The sequence below is a fragment of the Diaphorina citri genome, unplaced genomic scaffold (genome assembly GCF_000475195.1).
Source record: "Diaphorina citri unplaced genomic scaffold, Diaci psyllid genome assembly version 1.1 scaffold153, whole genome shotgun sequence".
Lineage (NCBI taxonomy): Eukaryota > Metazoa > Arthropoda > Insecta > Hemiptera > Psyllidae > Diaphorina > Diaphorina citri.
Window position 1 is genome coordinate 161,189 of NW_007377590.1, and position 18,122 is coordinate 179,310.

Genomic DNA, 18,122 nt, shown 5'->3' on the forward strand with positions numbered 1-18,122 from the left:
TTTTATTTGTTTTAAAGAGTACTTGTATGCTAGATTCTTGTGTCTCAAACAAGCATCTACCCAATCCTGAGTTGTAATTTATATTTTTAAACTGGCATAATTTAGCCATATTATTATTGCATACAAAAGTTTGTTTTTGCTCTCCCGTAAAATTCCAAAATGTGCCTTATGCCCCCTTGTATTGTGAGGGACAAATATGTCATTGCAGGCTGTTCTTAACATAGCAGAAATGTTTCTTAGCAGGTTGTTCGTACACATCAAGTCCAAGAAATAACAATCATAAATTAAAAAAAACACAAAACACACATTGTCCCTCAGAACACAAAGAGGCATAAATAACTAAAACTCTTTAGCTACACAAGAATCCTGAACTTTTAAATAGCTTGTTAAACATAACAAATGAACAAACAAACAAACAAACAAAGGGGCATAGGCAAGTCACAAATTTTCAAATTTGATTTTATTTGTTCAAAAGAGTACTTGTATGCTAGATTCTTGTGTCTCAAACAAGCATTTACCCAATCCTGAGTAGTAATTTATATTTTTAAAACTGGCATACTTAAGCCATATTATTATTGCATACAAAAGTTTGTTTTTGCTCTCCCGTAAAATTCAAAATGTGGCTTATGCCCCCTTGTATTGTGAGGGACAAATACGTCATTGCAGGCTGTTCTTAACATAGCAGAAATGTTTCTTAGCAGGTTGTTCGTACACATCAAGTCCAAGAAATAACAATCATAAATTTACATTTATTTTTGTTATTTTATCTTTATTTTTGTTGTTTTTAAGGTACTGAAAAATAATGGAAAGAAAAGAAGAAAGAAAATTTAATACCAAGCATTATTTTGTCATCTACATAGGTAGGTACCTACATCATATGTCAAAGAAACTCCTTTCTTCAAACTCTACAGCTACAATCAGCTCATGAAAAGAGAGTGATGTAAATAACAATATTATCACTGAGTAGATATCTTAACCCTTTAGGAGCCAATACACACATATAAAGGGTGTCCCAATAAGAACGCAAGATTTGATTGTTTAATAAAGCATGGTTCTCCGTGGAATAAAATAAACTTCTTAGATGATTTGGGAAGTAAACATTCTGAAATTTTATATGGAGCAATAATCAGACAAATAACCTCCTCGACTTTGATGATACATTCATTCCCTTTTGACGAAATTTTCGATGACGAATTCGAGGAAATCAGGCTGTATCTCGTTGATGCGACTTACAATTTCACCTTTCAATGCTTCAAAGCTTGTGGGCTTGTGGGTTTGTTAGTGTAAATCTGTGACTTTAGATACCCTCACAGAAAAAAGTCTAGCGGGGCAAAAATTACATGATCATGAAGGCTTCAGAGTATTGTTGTTTTTTTCTTCCTTTGGGTATCCCAAGTTCCAAGTTGTTGTACACCGGTTTGTGTTTTGTGTTATCAGTTATCATTGCCATTTGTGTATTGCTATTATTGGTAACTAGTTCTTGTGTGCGTACTTTATCACAAACTGTTCAGTTCAGTCTTCAGTTTCAGTGTGCGAAAAAAATGTCAAAAGATTTCTAGGTGACATTTTTTTTTACGTCGAACCGGGTTATTATTTTTTAAATAAAAAAATATATAAATTCCCGATTTTTTTTTTTTTTTTTTCATTTTGAAAAATTTCACCGATTTTTTTAGATACCTATATTTACCATACGTTAATTACTTACTTACCTATTTATCACACATTTAATCCATTGGTTATTTTTTAAGTATATTATTTGTTTCAAATATTTTCGTTATCAACATTGAAAAGTGCCTTTCAATAAATAAAAATATAATTTGAATTAGTATCATCATTGATCAATAATTTGTTTACCAAATTAGTTTTTGTGTGAATTTTTCTTGTTTTGTTTATGTGATTTCAAATTTAGCGGTTTTTGTCCTAACTGAAAGGTATACTAGATCCTCCTCAAAAAGTCAGCCCATGAATGTAGTGATATCATACATTAAGGCCAAGTCTGATCACTGGGTTGTCCCAAGGCCCAGGCCTTATTTTTTAAATATAATTAATTTGCTAAATATCTAATTACCTACCAATAAAAATTAGTCCATTAGTAATTAAAAAGATAACTGACGTGTTGTTTGTGTGTACCTACATACGTATTTAAAACGGCATTGTTTTTAATGCCAACCATTTTAAATAAATTAAATTTTCATTTTCGCTTAAATTACGTTGTTTATTTTTTCCAACTTGTTTTTTTAAATAATATACATTTACCATACGTTAATTACTTACTTACCTATCTATCACACATTTAATCCATTGGTTATTTTTTAAGTATATTAAGTATTTGTTTCAAATATTTTCGTTATCAACATTGAAAAGTGCCTTTCAATAAATAAAAATATAATTTGAATTAATATCATCATTGATCAATAATTTGTTTACCAAATTTGTTTTTGTGAATTTTTGTTGTTTTGTTTATGTGATTTCAAATTTAGCGGTTTTTGTCCTAACTGAAAGGTATACTAGATAAGGTACTTACCTACGTAAGCTTTTCTTAATTACCTATTCTTATTAAGTATAGCTATTTTCATATCCCGGTTTCCAAAAACAGAAGTTATAGCTACATATGCATCAGAATCTGGAATTCTGGAGTAATCACATTCAGACAAAATCTGGATCATGAAATTCATAATTAATCAGACTTGGCGACCGGTCTAGATGATTTGCATTAGATTATCAATGAGTTCTGATTAGATTTGACTTTTGATTCGTGTGTGGGTTTTAGTTCCTGTCTACACCGTCTACATTTCTACAATAAGGAGATCAAATGTCGAGTATTAAGCGTGGGTTTTAGTTCCTGTCTACAATACTTAAGGCGTTCAAAAATCTAGCGTTTGACAGCTTTTTTATGCTTTATTTTGGTATCGAAAATTATAAATTCACCAAACTTTAGTGGTTAGTGGGGTGGACTTTGTATCTGAAGGTTGGTGGTTCGAGTCCAAGTATTTTTATGAGGGACATCCATCCGATTTTATCAAGTATTTTTATGAGGTACCTATGTACATCCATCCGGTTTCATGTACCTACATATGCCTTCAAATCGGGCTCTCTGTAGCAAATATACCTAAGTGAGAAATTGGGAGTAACAAATGCTCCTACGATTCTTTGTGTGTCTTTCAAATTTCAAATCTACATAATCCATACCTATACTTATGTACCTAGAATACTCGTAAAAAAAGCAAGGTTTACAATGGTGGTAGTAAGTTGTGAATCACTCTATGGTACCTACCGGAACAATCTCATTACCAGCATGATCATTGAACAAAAATTTAATAACAAATATTAGGGTCATACCAGAAAAAAAGGGAGTAAAAAAGTTTGAAAGAACAAAATACAATGATGCCAAAATTCACAGGTATTCCCTCAAGTTTGAACCCGATAAACAAACCCGTCTTTGAGGTTTTGCAACGTTGTAAACCATTCTAAAGATCACAAAAGGAATAACCCCAATCCACGAATATGTAGTGGGAATCTGCGAATGCTCTCAATTTTACAGGAAGTGATTCTGATATGCTTTGTCATTATCCGGAATGAACATTGATATCTCAATCATCATCAGTAGGTACTATTATCGATTTAGTTATTCTTCCTTTTGCACAAAAACAGAGAATCTATATCATCTTCTGGAAGAATTCCTATTGTTTAACCAGGATGAGACTAGATTTATTGGTACTAAGGGGAACATTCCCGAATATGTAGTGGAAATCTGCGAATGCTCTCAATTTTACAGGATGTGATTCTGATTATCCGAAATGAACATTGATATCTCAATCATCATCAGTAGGTACTATTATCGATTTAGTTATTCTTCCTCTTGCACAAAACAGAGAATCTATATCATCTTCTGGAAGAATTCCTATTGTTTAACCAGGATGAGACTAGATTTATTGGTACTAAGGGGAACATTCTTTTTACTTTCTATTACTACAGTATAGCGGAGCTATACTAGTAATGAAAGTATTGCAATCGGTCCAAATTTTCAAAATCGGGAAATGGTTGGAAATATCCGTTTTGGGATCCCCTGATGTCAAAAAAGTGATTTTTAGCCCATGGTCTGTACGTAACGTACGTACGTACGTAACGTACGTACGTACGTAACGTACGTACGTACGTAACGTACGTACGTACGTAACGTACGTACGTACGTAACGTACGTACGTACGTAACGTACGTACGTACGTAACGTACGTACGTACGTAACGTACGTACGTACGTAACGTACGTACGTACGTAACGTACGTACGTACGTAACGTACGTACGTACGTAACGTACGTACGTACGTAACGTACGTACGTACGTAACGTACGTACGTACGTAACGTACGTACGTACGTACGTACGTACGTACGTGCGTACATACATACGTACAGACCATGGGCTAAAAATCACTTTTTTGACATCAGGGGATCCCAAAACGGATATTTCCAACCATTTCCCGATTTTGAAAATTTGGACCGATTGCAATACTTTCATTACTAGTATAGCTCCGCTAAACTGTAGTAATAGAAAGTAAAAAATCTGGTGTGAACATCACACGACTTTCCTTATCCTATTGAATGATGCTTATTTGAGTGTTCTTTTACCCTAACTTTTACAATATCTCTAACCGTTTTGTCGCTATAGCTGAAAACCGCCAAAAAACGGTCGAAATCTGTCAAAAGCGGTCAAAATACCGCCAAGCGCAGCAAACATCTCAACCAAACGTTTTGTGTTGCATCCTTATCACATTTGTGAACTACATACCAAATTTCAAGTCTCAAGCTTATACCATTCCCAAGATATTGTTAAATTACACCGAAAACCGTCAAAAAGCGGTAAAATGCCGCCAACCGTTGCACCAGTCTTAACCAAAATTTCGTGTCGCATCCTTGTCACATTTGACATCTACATACCAAATTTCAACTCTCTTTTTGGTCGAAAATTGGCCGCCGTAGGCGGTCGATTTTGGACTTAGAAAATTTTTCAAAAAAAAAGTTCAATTTTTGGACACTTTTTAATGATCTCTCATTACACGGGGAGTATTTTAAGATAGGAAATTTTCGACCAAAAATCGGCCGCCGTAGGCGGCTCAGGCTCGGGACTCGGGACATTTTTTTTTTTTTTTTTTTTTTTTTTTTTTCAAATACGTATTCCGCAAATGCAATAGAAAGTCGTGTGATGTTCACACCAGATTTTTTTTGTATTCTTTGTGCATCCCGGATAGGGGTTTTTTTTTTTTATTTTTTATCCCTGGGTGTCTCATGCAATATGCTATCAACTGTATCAGTCATCACTTTGTCAGGACCATATCCTCAGTTTCCTTTTACCAGGTGTCCTTCAGATTGGTAACGCCATAGGGGTATACCTACTCTAATTCTCGGGTGGTCTTTAACATGATTATTTCGAGATCTTTTAGTACATTACTGTGTTTTATTACATCTTCTCCATTGCTTCTGGCTGTGAGTTGGATTTCCTTTAGGGCCTATGCAGCTATTATTTTTGGGACAAAATTTGGGCCAGATGGACCTTACCTATTTTCTTGTCATTCATTTTGTAAAAAAAAAAAAAAAAAAAAAAAAAATTTTTGTATAGGTCATCAGGTTTTCTAGGATACTCCAGTAAGCAAAAGCTGGCATTAGTAGGTAGTGAAGTTACGGATTGGTTCAGTAAATTTAAGTAAAATCAAAGATTGTTCCGTTAAAAATCGACAATTCGAACAGTTATAAATTTTTTGTATTCTTTTCCTTGGTTTTTTCGTTACAAAGGTTTTTTGCTCTCATGCAACTCATCATTATCATCACTTATAATTTTTATTAAATTCTTACGAGCGCATCATCATCATCATTTTTAAATGCTTGCAAACCAATCCAATTTTGTTAAATGGGATGTAAATTGCATTACGCGTGATCTTTGACCATATGCCTTACCAGCCGCCCATACTTAATTGATATGTTTGATAGTAATTTTATTGTTTTTGGAGGATTTGATAGCATTATATTGGTTTTAGGGGATCGCTTTTTGTGTTCTTTTCCACTGTGTCTAATAGCATAATAATTATGCTATTTATTAAAACTAAGCCACATATGGATCTTCTTGCGTAACGCTAAAGACTCTGGTGTTGTACCAGCAAAACCTCGATGTGAAGTAGGTCCCCAGACATCAGCTTATCTTTCAACTAATGCTGAGAGCTGAGTAGATCTTGTTTGTACGAAAATAATAAAAAAAGGTTAAAAGGTGAGCTAGAGTGGTTAGTTATTGCCTCGGCTCTGTATGTTGGTAATAAATTGCTCTTTTTTCTGAGGTCTTGTGCTCTATGCTCTATTTTTTTAGGAGTGCGCTGAAATAGATGGTCGGCGTTCACTATTTAAACTACCTTAGGTACGAGTAGATAGTGTTTTTTTACTTGATGCTTTTAGTGTTTCGCTACTCGAATTGCATTTATTTTTTATGAACTTCAGGAGTAGAGTAGAAAGGAAAATACAAGATTAAGGCTAAAGTTTATTACTCTCGTTTGTAATCCTTGCAAGCCTTTGAATCTAGCTTTCCTTGCTTACACATAAATTTCGAAACCCAGGTTCACTCTTTTTTCTGTTCCTCTGAAAAACCGCAAATTTATAAGGATGAATCTTGACGTTCTTATTTAGCATTTTGCTCTTTGGGTTACGGAACGGTAAAGGGTATCGACTACGTCTTCTCCAAGCATACTCAGACACTCTGACAGACCGCGGTGTCAGAGAGTCTGAGCGTGAGTCACTCAGACGGTCGGACTGGCCTAGGTCTGAAGCTTTTCCGGTCACACAAGTAACACAAGGTCTGAGTTTTCTGAGCGTAAATGGCTGACCAAAGATTGTAGGCTCAGCAGTTAGTAGAGACCAAGAACGAATTCAGGGCAGAAGGGCACTGGCAGTGATTGAGGTCATAGATAATAACAAGAACAATTTTTTCCCCAATAGTTTGATAGAGGGGACTTATCATTCCGAAATCAAAGAGAGATGAAAGACAGGATAAAGACAGGTTGAAATAAACTTCTATCTATCTCAAGCCAGCCTAGTTAGCTTAGTTGGTAGTGCGTCTGCCTTGTAAGCGCTAGGCCGCGAGTTCGATTCCCGCCCGGGGCGGATTTTATCCTGATGGGATAATGTTCGTTCTCGGAACGGCTGGCTTTCCTCCTATCCATTCCTTCTCTCTTGATTTTGGGACGATAAGACCATAGCAGTTACAGTTCCCTCTGTCAAACCTCTTAACAAAAAAATACATGTGTTTTTTTTTTTTATCCTGATGGGATAATGTTCGTTCTCGGAACGGCTGGCTTTCTCCTATCCTGTCTTCCTTCTCTCTTCGATTTCTCTAGCAGTCACAGTTCCCTCTGTCAAACCTCTTTAAAAAAAAACTTGATATTTGCATTCGCTTAAAAAAGTACAGTTATTAGCAGTTACAGTTCCCTCTGTCAAACTCTTAAAAAAATATAATAAATAAATAAACTTCTATCTCTTACCTGATGTTTTATCGTCGATACTGCGTTGTCCCAATTTAGCAAACCACCGCAAGAATCTTCTTGCCGCGGACAGAGTACTTAGTCGATATGTATTGCTGTTACGAATACTCGTAGAAATCTCGTCAAAAAACCACCCACAATGGGTGTGGTGGCGAAGGGGAAAAACATTGAATTTAAAACGCAAGTTGCGTGGGCAAGTTGGTCTCTAAGTTTGCAATGATCAACACCTGATGGGCGTAATGAAATTGCTGAATTGGTGACAACTAGAGCAAAAATAAAATAAATAAGAAGCTCTAAAGCTATGTCCACACTCCACACATAGTCGACGGCCGTCGACCGATGACTGAAACCGTCCACACTGCCTCGACAACATAATTTCACCTCGTCAATCGACGGCCATCGACTGTGTGTGGACCTAGCTTAAGAGCATTTAGAGCAGTGTCTATCCACAAGTCTACACTAAGGCAAATGAACATCACCTTCAAACACCTTCAAATCCTTCAATGCGTCCACACAAAAAACTTTTTTTTCTCTTGTCTAGCCAAAATCCTTTGATTTTACCTAATCTATTGGTTCTAGTCGATTTCACAACTTAATATCTAATATGCAATTATGCAGCAACAGCTGATATGCAACATAATATTATGTAGCTAAATATGCACTAAAAAAACTCCTATCCACCTGACTTCACTGATATAATAGCAAGACAGGTTTGCCCATTTCAATTCGTGTTTGAAAAATCTCTCATTATTTTTCTCAATGTCGCCAAGTTTAGTGGAATTTCACACAAAACCACCACGTTACCAGGCACTTGATATAATGAATCTATGAGATAATCGGTGCATATAAAGTCATGTTTGGCCGGTGAGGGCCAGTCAGTTATTATGTAGCTGGTGGAGCAGGCCAGTAAGAAAGAGAGGAAGGCCAAAGTTGAGGTGGAGAGATAAGGTTGAAGAAGACTTAGGAGAGAATTTTTCTCTTTTGCTGATGCTTGGGATCGAGAAGAGAGGAGAGGTTAGATAGGATATGAAAGAGTAGAAAAAAAGAGGGTGACGGTGACCCCAAATATGGAACTTACGGTAAAGGGTATCGACTACGTCTTCTCCAAGCATTCTCAGACACTCTGACAGACCGCGGTGTCAGACAGTCTGTGCGTGAGTCGAGGCCTAGGTCACTCAGACGGTCGGACTGGCCTAGGTCTGAAGCTTTTCCGGTCACACAAGTAACACAAGGTCTGAGTTTTCTGAGCGTAAATGGCTGATCAAAGATTGCAGGCTCAGCAGTTAGTAGAGACCAAGAACGAATTCAGGGCAGAAGGGCAGTGATTGAGTTCTTAGATAATAACAAACAATTTTTTCCCCAATAGGTTTGATAGAGGGGACTTATCATTCCGAAATCAAAGAGAGAAGAAAGACAGGATAAAGACAGGTTGAAATAAACTTTTATAGACCAAAAACGAATTCAGGGCAGAAGGGCAGTGATTGAGTTCACAGATAATAACGAACAATTTTTTCCCCAATAGGTTTGATAGAGGGGACTTATCATTCCGAAATCAAAGAGAGATGAAAGACAGGTTGAAATAAATTTCCATCTCTTACCTGATGTTTTATCGTCGATACTGCGTTGTCCCAATTTAGCAAACCACCGCAAGAATCTTCTTGCCGCGGACAGAGTACTGGGAGTAGACTGATGATGATGTACCGAGTACAGACCATGGGCGACATGCGGCCCGCCCAGCGATGGCAAACTGCGGCATCCTGCGGCCTGCGATACGAGGGGACAGGGCGGTTGTTTCTCGGGCAGAATTATCAGAGACGGTCCCCTAGGAGGCATCCTGGGTCGGTCATAGAAGAGACTGAGAGATGGCGATGGACGACTCCTTTTGGTGACGGCATATACGCTTTCCGCAAAAGGTCGAGAAGGCACTTGACAGACGTGGGTGGATGAGAAAGATATGGAGTGGTTTTTTGGTTTTGGTTTTTGGTTGAAGTCGAAAGTAGTTAAAAACTGTTGGTTATTTTTTGGTGTTTTCTCTTTGGTTAGTTTTATAGGTAAATATTTTAAATTGGAAATCAATTTTTTTCTCTCTCAACCGGAAAGTTACAGGTTATTCGTACTTGGTACGATTAATTATTATTTAAGGTATTGGTATGTTTAATATATAACAACTAAAGGGCTATCCCCTGCGGGCATTTAGTTATCAAATCAGAACGTCAGCTAATCCTGAAGGTCCGTTCCCACTTGTCGTGAGTTTCATCCGATTTTTTTCCGAATATCCTGTAGGCAATGTAATTTAAATGAGAGTGTTCGCCACCTTTAAGTTCGATAGGTTCTCATGTTATCAAGTACCTATCAAAGTGTCACATGGTCAGTTATTAAGACCGACGACCATTAGGACACGTGGTTGGAGGTCAGCCAATCAGAACACAGGGAATATCAATGACACAGTACTCAAATCTTCATTTGACATTCAAACTTAAGTGGATTTTTTTTTTTTTTTTTTTCCCTCCCACTTTTGATGTTTTGGCCACAGTCGCCCCACAAAAGTGGTTTTTTTTTTTTTTTTTTGTCCTCTCACATTTGATGATTTGGCCACAGTCGCACTCGAAAAGCATAGCAGCCAGAGTCCATTACCATTGCCCCATATGGAACATTGAACATAAATCTGAATACATTAGCAAAGCTTCCAACATGTGAATTACATAATGGCATTCAGTGGTGTGCCGTCAGATTTTCAAAAAGGGAAGCTCTAAAATCTAAACCCATATATTTAATATGCCGATTTTTTGGTGGTCTTACACAATCCAGATTGAATACTCAGTTTCTACTTTGGGTGTATTTTCCTTTAGAAAAGGAACCGATACCAATGGAGCTCCATGTTAGATTTCCTATGGTTTAGTACAGACTTCATGTCAGTTTCCAAAAGGAAACCGGTTCCGATTATGAAAGTTTCTCGAAAGGAAAATACACCTTTTCAGTAACTGACAAACAGGGGCGGAGGGTGAGAAAACCCCATAGAGAGGAAGGGAAGCAGTTAGTTCCCATGGAGAACACGCCCAGGGGTGTATACTTTTTCGCCTCCCCCCCCCCCCCCCCACGGATACGCCTGGGGCTTTTTTTTCGAACGACACAAAAAGTCCTTGCAGGGAATGTAATTTAAATGAGAGTGTTCCCACTGCACAAGACACGATTCTTTTTTTTTCGAACGACACAAAAAGTCCTTGCAGGGAATGTAATTTAAATGAGTGCTCCCACTACGCACGACATGATTTTTTTCCGAATGACAAGTGGGCCTCAACGTAAAGGAAAGCTGACTACTGCGAGAGCCCAAGGAAAAGGGAATCCTGACTTATGAAGACCCATCGCCCAACTGAGGCACCTAGACCTATAACAACTAAGATGGAGATCCTCTGACATACCTAATATCACTGCGGGAGAACAATCACACACAATATTCACATGGAAATTCACACTGACGTAACAATAACTCAGGACTTGTACTCAATTGAATACGTGCATTGTTCCCTGTATTTCCAATAAATACATTGGGGTGAACATCCTAGTGTTCTGTGGAGAATTGGACCTGTGAATCGAGTGGAATTATTGGTCTATAACCCTGTTCTGGAGAATCATCGAATTCAATTCGTTAGACTATTGAGTATTGACTTCGTAAAAGAAAAAATACTCTAGAAGAGACTGGTAGAAAGAGAATAGAAGAACGAACAATACACGAGAACAGGATACAGAAGAGAACGGGGGAGAAATTCAACCTTGAAGGAAACCAATGCCAAGACAAGAGGCAAAAGTGCCCTCATGAATGGAATATACAATGAAAGGTATGTGGAAGAGACACCACTTGTCTACAAACTTGATCTGAATCACGATATGGCACTAGACACAAGTGCTCATGTGGACCACCCAACGTAGTCTTTTCGAACGACACAAAATGTCCTTGCAGGGAATGTAATTTAAATGAGAGTGTTCCCACTGCACAAGACACGATTCTTTTTTTTTCGAACGACACAAAATGTCCTTGATACTATCCCAATGATCACCATCAAGGCCGTCACACACTCACAAAAGTCTACCTCGTTCCCGCGTTCCGCCCCCATTGTTCCTCCTCGTTCCCGCCCTACCTCGTTCCCGCGTTCCGCTCAAAGTGTTAGGTGTAGGAGTTTAAACTGTCTATTGACCGTGGCTGGAGTTTGACTATATTTATGAGCATTTCACTTTTAACTATTCCATGTTCTAGGATCGTGATAGCTGACGTTAAGACCGGAGATCGTGGGTAGCTAATAGGTCACAACTTTTGTCTTGAAACGCCTTGACAAGTGACTACTGTGCTTTGATCTCACAAGAGGCAAAAGTACCCTCATGAATGGAATATACAATGAAAGGTATGTAGAAGAGACACCACTTGTCTACCTACTTGATCTGAATCACGATATGGCACTAGACACAAGTGCTCATGTGGACCACCCAACGTAGTCTTGAAGAAGAGATCACCCATCTTACGGGAATGTAATTTAAATGAGTGCTCCCACTACGCACGACATGATTTTTTTCCGAACGACAAGTGGGCCTCAACGTAAAGGAAAGCTGACTACTGCGAGACCCCGAGGAAAAGGGAATCCTGACTTATGAAGACCCATCGCCCAACTGAGGCACCTAGACCTATAACAACTAAGATGGAGATCCTCTGACATAATATCACTGCGGGAGAACAATCACACACAATATTCACATGGAAATTTACACTGACGTAACAATAACTCGAGACTCGTACTCAATTGAATACGTGCATTGTTCCCTGCATTTCCAATAAATACATTGAGGTGAACATCCTAGTGTTCTGTGGAGAATTGGACCTGTGAATCGAGTGGAATTATTGGTCTATAACCCTGTTCTGGAGAATCATCGAATTCAATTCGTTAGACTATTGAGTATTAACTTCGTAAAAGAAAAAATACTCTAGATGAGAATGGTAGAAAAGGAATAGGAAAACGAACAATACACGAGAACAGGATACAGAAGAGAACGGGGGAGAAATTCAACCTTGAAGGAAACCAATGCCAAGACAAGAGGCAAAGTGCCCTCATGAATGGAATATACAATGAAAGGTATGTAGAAGAGACACCACTTGTCTACAAACTTGATCTGAATCACGATATGGCACTAGACACAAGTGCTCATGTGGACCACCCAACGTAGTCTTGAAGAAGAGATCACCCATCTTACAATGGTGGTAGTAAGTTGTAAATCACTCTATGGTACTGGAACAATCTCATTACCAGATTTACCAGCATGATCATTGAACAAAAGTAACAAATATTAGGGTCATACCAGAAAACATTACTTTCCTTCCTATAGGATAAGGAAAGTAAAAAGGGAGTAAAAAAGTTTGAAAGAACGAAATACAATGATGCCAAAATCCGCTTAAGTTTGAACCCGATAAACAAACCCGTCTTTGAGGTTTTGCAACGTTGTAAACCATTCTAAAGATCACAAAAGGAATAACCCCAATCCTGGTGACAGGGTGCCACAAGTTTAGGGTGGAAGAACTCTATTATTGGGTTACTTCCCCTGATTTAGGCTGTTGGAATGCAATATTAGTGTCGAGCTTCCCGATATAGAGTTAGAGTGCCGGAACCCAGTCACCAGTTTGGGCTGCCGGCACCCTAGTTTTTTTCTCAGAGTAGGTTCAACATCATAATGAAAGCCTATCAAAGTTTATTAAATCGTGTTTCATCCCTAGACTCACTTAGTAAAGAGTTTTTGAAAAGGAAGGATAGTAGAAGTTTTCCGTCCAAAAATGTAGAAACAATAGTAAGGTAGATGGATCATTTGGACGATGTTGTCTTATCTAAGAATATATGGTTTGACAAAAGTTAGGTACAAGTAATAATCTTTTACCATTGTTCACCACCTTTCTCTGTAGCAAACACTCGTACTTTTCAATTTACTGTTGCTGATTTATTGAGCGTGTTTGGGGGTTGTGACACCTGTCGGTCACTTAATCTCCCCAATAGTTTATATGGGTTCCAGGCTTCCAGGGAATGTTGATCGAAATCGATTGAAAGTCGACGACTTGACGTGTGTGGACGAACCTTAACAAACCCTAGCGTGTGATGGCTATGGTCCCTGTGGACGAACCTTAACAAAACCTAGCGTGTGACCGCTATGGTCCGTGTTCTTGTCGTGATGTAACAAATTGTTACTAACAATCAAGATAGTCCAGATACTAGCACAATGTCACGTCAAATATGGCAGTCGCTTTTCTATGCAATCATACTTACTGTTATTATGGCATTAATACCAATTCGCGAACACACATACTTAAGTATGGGACTCCGCGATATAGCCAGGTACATAATACCTGAACAGCCATCATAATGGACATGAGACTCACATAGTATGAGAGGTCCACCACAGGACTGTATGGGGAGGGGCCATTCAGCCCGGGCCTCGTTTTTTTTTTTTTTTTGCTCCTAGATGTAGTAATATACGAAAAGTCAATATAGTATATAGGTAGGTAGTCTATATTTCTATAATTTGGTGCACTGCACACCCACCTACTTTTCGGATTCTTGGGCTCCCCCCCCTCGCTGAAATCTTGGATACAGGCCTGCCCCTCTTCTTTTTTTCTGTACCTTTTCCTAATCTGTCTTCTTCAACCTTATCTCTCCACCTCAACTTTGGCCTTCCTTTCTTTCTTACGGGCCTGCTCCACCAGATTCGTAATAACTGAATGGCCATCAACGGCCAAACATGACTTTATATGCACCGATTATCTCATACATGCATTTAATCAAGTGCCTGGTAACGTGGTGGTTTTGTGTGAAATTCCACTAAACTTGGCGACATTGAGACAAATAATGAGAGATTTTTCAAACACGAATTGAAATGGACAAACCTGTCTTGCTATTATATCAGTGAAGTCAGGTGGATAGGAGTTTTTTTAGTGCATATTTAGCTACATAATATTATGTTGCATATCAGCTGTTGCTGCATAATTGCATAGATATTGAGTTGTGTCTGCACTGAAATCGAGTGGAACCAATAGATTAGGAGTAAAATCAAAGGACTTTGGCTAGACAAGAGAAAAAAAAAATGTGTGGACGCATTGAAGGTGATGTTCATTAGCCTTAGTGTAGACTTGTGGATAGACACTGCTTTAAATGCTCTTAAGCTAGGTCCACACACAGTCGATGGCCGTCGATTGACGAGGTGAAATTATGTTGTCGAGGCAGTGTGGACGGTTTTAGTCATCGATCGACGGCCGTCGACTATGTGTGGAGTGTGGACACAGCTTTAGAGCTTCTTATTTATTTATTTTATTTTTTCTCAACTTGTCACCAATTCAGCAATTTCATTACGCCCATCAGGTGTTGATCATTGCAAACTTAGTAAGAGGCCAACTTGCCCACGCAACTTGTGTTTTAAATTCAATGTTTTTCCCCTTCGCCACCACACCCATTGTGGGTGGTTTTTTGATGAGATTTCTACGAGTAGGTATTCGTAACAGCAACAGCAATACATATTGACTGTCCTATAGTTTCAATTCCAGTTTGAACTGGTAATCAACATGTGCAAAAGATGCTAGAGACGCGAAAAAGCAAGAACGAAGAAATTCTCGCTGATAAAATTAGAATGACGAACTCAGGAGAATGATTATTTATTTATTGACACTCTAAGCGACAAGGCCATGTGTGGAAGGAGAATGATTGACTCAGTCAACTTTAAACTCTTACTTACTTACCTTAGTTAGCTAAGTACCTACTTAGCTAACCGAAATGGACCAGACTTAACCCAATCTTGATCAAAGCTAAAAAAAGGGATTTAGCTAAAAAAGAAAAAAAAAAAAAAAAAAAAAAAACCCTGTTCAACTTTTGAAAATTTTTCTAAGTCCGAAGTTTGAGACAACATTGACTTTGGTTGATATCTGGATGAGTGACTGTCCGATTTTTACAAAATTGTTACAGTCGCGTCCTTGGACCAGAAATCCCAGAAACAGAATCACCCTGTAGCTCTGTACATTAGATCTAGCTAGGCCAGAGTATCAAGAAGACCTTTTATAAGCATACTCTTAGCAGTAACCACTAGTAGAACAGGAGCTAATGCTACTAACCTAGGAGTAGCTAGGGCATGAGACAGTTACGCAATCCTATGTCTTGAGAATACACACATGACTTTATACGTACCTACTCAATGATCTGTCTTGGGGGGGTCATTGGTCAGTGGTTCAATGACAGGATCATTATGAATCTATTTCTGTATGAGGTTATGTCATTAAGGGACTTTTCAGACCTATTAGGGCAGGATAAACAAGGTATATTATATTATGATGTCAGTTTATCATTGGTTACCATTAGGTCATCAGGTTTTCTAGGATACTCCAGTAAGCAAAAGCTGGCATTAGTAGGTAGTGAAGTTACGGATTGGTTCAGTAAATTTAAGTAAAATCAAAGATTGTTCCGTTAAAAATCGACAATTCGAACAGTTATAAATTTTTTGTATTCTTTTCCTTGGTTTTTTCGTTACAAAGGTTTTTTGCTCTCATGCAACTCATCATTATCATCACTTATAATTTTTATTAAATTCTTACGAGCGCATCATCATCATCATTTTTAAATGCTTGCAAACCAATCCAATTTTGTTAAATGGGATGTAAATTGCATTACGCGTGATCTTTGACCATATGCCTTACCAGCCGCCCATACTTAATTGATATGTTTGATAGTAATTTTATTGTTTTTGGAGGATTTGATAGCATTATATTGGTTTTAGGGGATCGCTTTTTGTGTTCTTTTCCACTGTGTCTAATAGCATAATAATTATGCTCTTTATTAGAACTAAGCCACATATGTTATGAAACTTGCGTAACATTAAAGACTCTGGTGTTGTACTAACAAAACCTCGATGTGAAGTAGGTCCCCAGACATCAGCTTATCTTTCAACTAATGCTGAGAGCTGAGTAGATCTTGTTTGTACGAAAATCATATGTAAACTTGCGTAACGTTAAAGACTCTGGTGTTGTACTAACAAAACCTCGATGTGAAGTAGGTCCCCAGACATCAGCTTATCTTTCAACGTTTCAACTAATGCTGAGAGCTGAATAGATCTTGTTTGTACAAAAATAATAAAAAAAGGTTAAAAGGTGAGCTAGAGTGGTTAGTTATTGCCTCGGCGCTGTATGTTGGTAATAAATTGCTCTTTTTTCAGAGGTCTTGTGCTCTATGCATCTATGCTCTATTTTTTTAGGAGTGCGCTGAAATAAATGGTCGGCGTTCACTATTTAAACTACCTTAGGTACGAGTAGATGATGTTTTTTTACTTGATGCTTTTAGTGTTTCGCTACTCGAATTGCATTTATTTTTTATGAACTTCAGGAGTAGAGTAGAAAGGAAAATATGCAGTTTAGAATTTAGATGGAACTATTTTTCTCCTATTTTTGCCATAAAATTTAGGAGGGAAAAAAATATTGCACAAAGTACCAAGTTTATGGAGGGACATAAATTTTTACTGCACAATATTTCCGTGCATTTTTTCTTCTGCCCATCTTGTTAATTGAATTTTTAATTTTCTCCAGTGGGGAGGGGTCGTTTTTATAACGGCCGCGCCTGGGTGGGGCCATTCCTTGCACTCTATCTTGGTCCTAAGGGCCATGAATGGGTTAAAACAAAAATAATTGGGAACATGGTAAAAAAATGCAATGTTCCTTAACAACGTTCTTTATTGGTCATGCTTTGTCTGTTATTAGATAAAAAGTAATTAGAATTATAATCGATTCTATTGTCTAAAATATAAATGAACTCCCTAGTTGTTATATATTAAACATACCAATACCTTAAATAATAATTAATCGTACCAAGTACGAATAACCTGTAACTTTCCGGTTGAGAGAGGAAAAAATTGACTTCCAATTTAAAATATTTACTTACCTATAAAACTAACCAAAGAGAAAACACCGAAAAATAAACAACAGTTTTTAACTACTTTCGACTTCAACCAAAAACCAAAACCAAAAAACCACTCCATATCTTTCTCATCCACCCACATCTGTCAAGTGCCTTCTCGACCTTTTGCGGAAAGCGTATATGCCGTCACCAAAAGGAGTCGTCCATCGCCATCTCTCAGTCTCTTCTATGACCGACCCAGGATGCCTCCTAGGGGACCGTCTCTGATAATTCTGCCCGAGAAACAACCGCCCTGTCCCCTCGTATCGCAGGCCGCAGGATGCCGCAGTTTGCCATCGCTGGGCGGGCCGCATGTCGCCCATGGTCTGTACTCGGTACATCATCATCAGTCTACTCCCAGTACTCTGTCCGCGGCAAGAAGATTCTTGCGGTGGTTTGCTAAATTGGGACAACGCAGTATCGACGATAAAACATCAGGTAAGAGATAGAAGTTTATTTATTTATTATATTTTTTTAAGAGTTTGACAGAGGGAACTGTAACTGCTAAGGTCTTATCGTCCCGAAATCGAAGAGAGAAGGAAGACAGGATAGGAGAAACCCAGCCGTTCCGAGAACGAACATTATCCCATCAGGATAAAATCCGCCCCGGGCGGGAATCGAACCCGCGGCCTAGAGCTTACAAGGCA

The 18,122-nt window shown here is 38.1% G+C and overlaps 1 protein-coding gene across 1 annotated transcript in view; it reads left to right on the top strand.

Annotated features, from left to right (window-relative positions):
• The window catches only part of LOC113465741, a 94,753-nt gene that overhangs the window by 9,637 nt on the left and 66,994 nt on the right, over positions 1-18,122 (top strand). Inside the window, exon 3 of the mRNA XM_026820503.1 lies at positions 17,587-17,913. Within this exon, the coding sequence (XP_026676304.1) occupies positions 17,587-17,913 (327 nt within the window). The remainder of the gene's footprint in view (positions 1-17,586; positions 17,914-18,122) is intronic.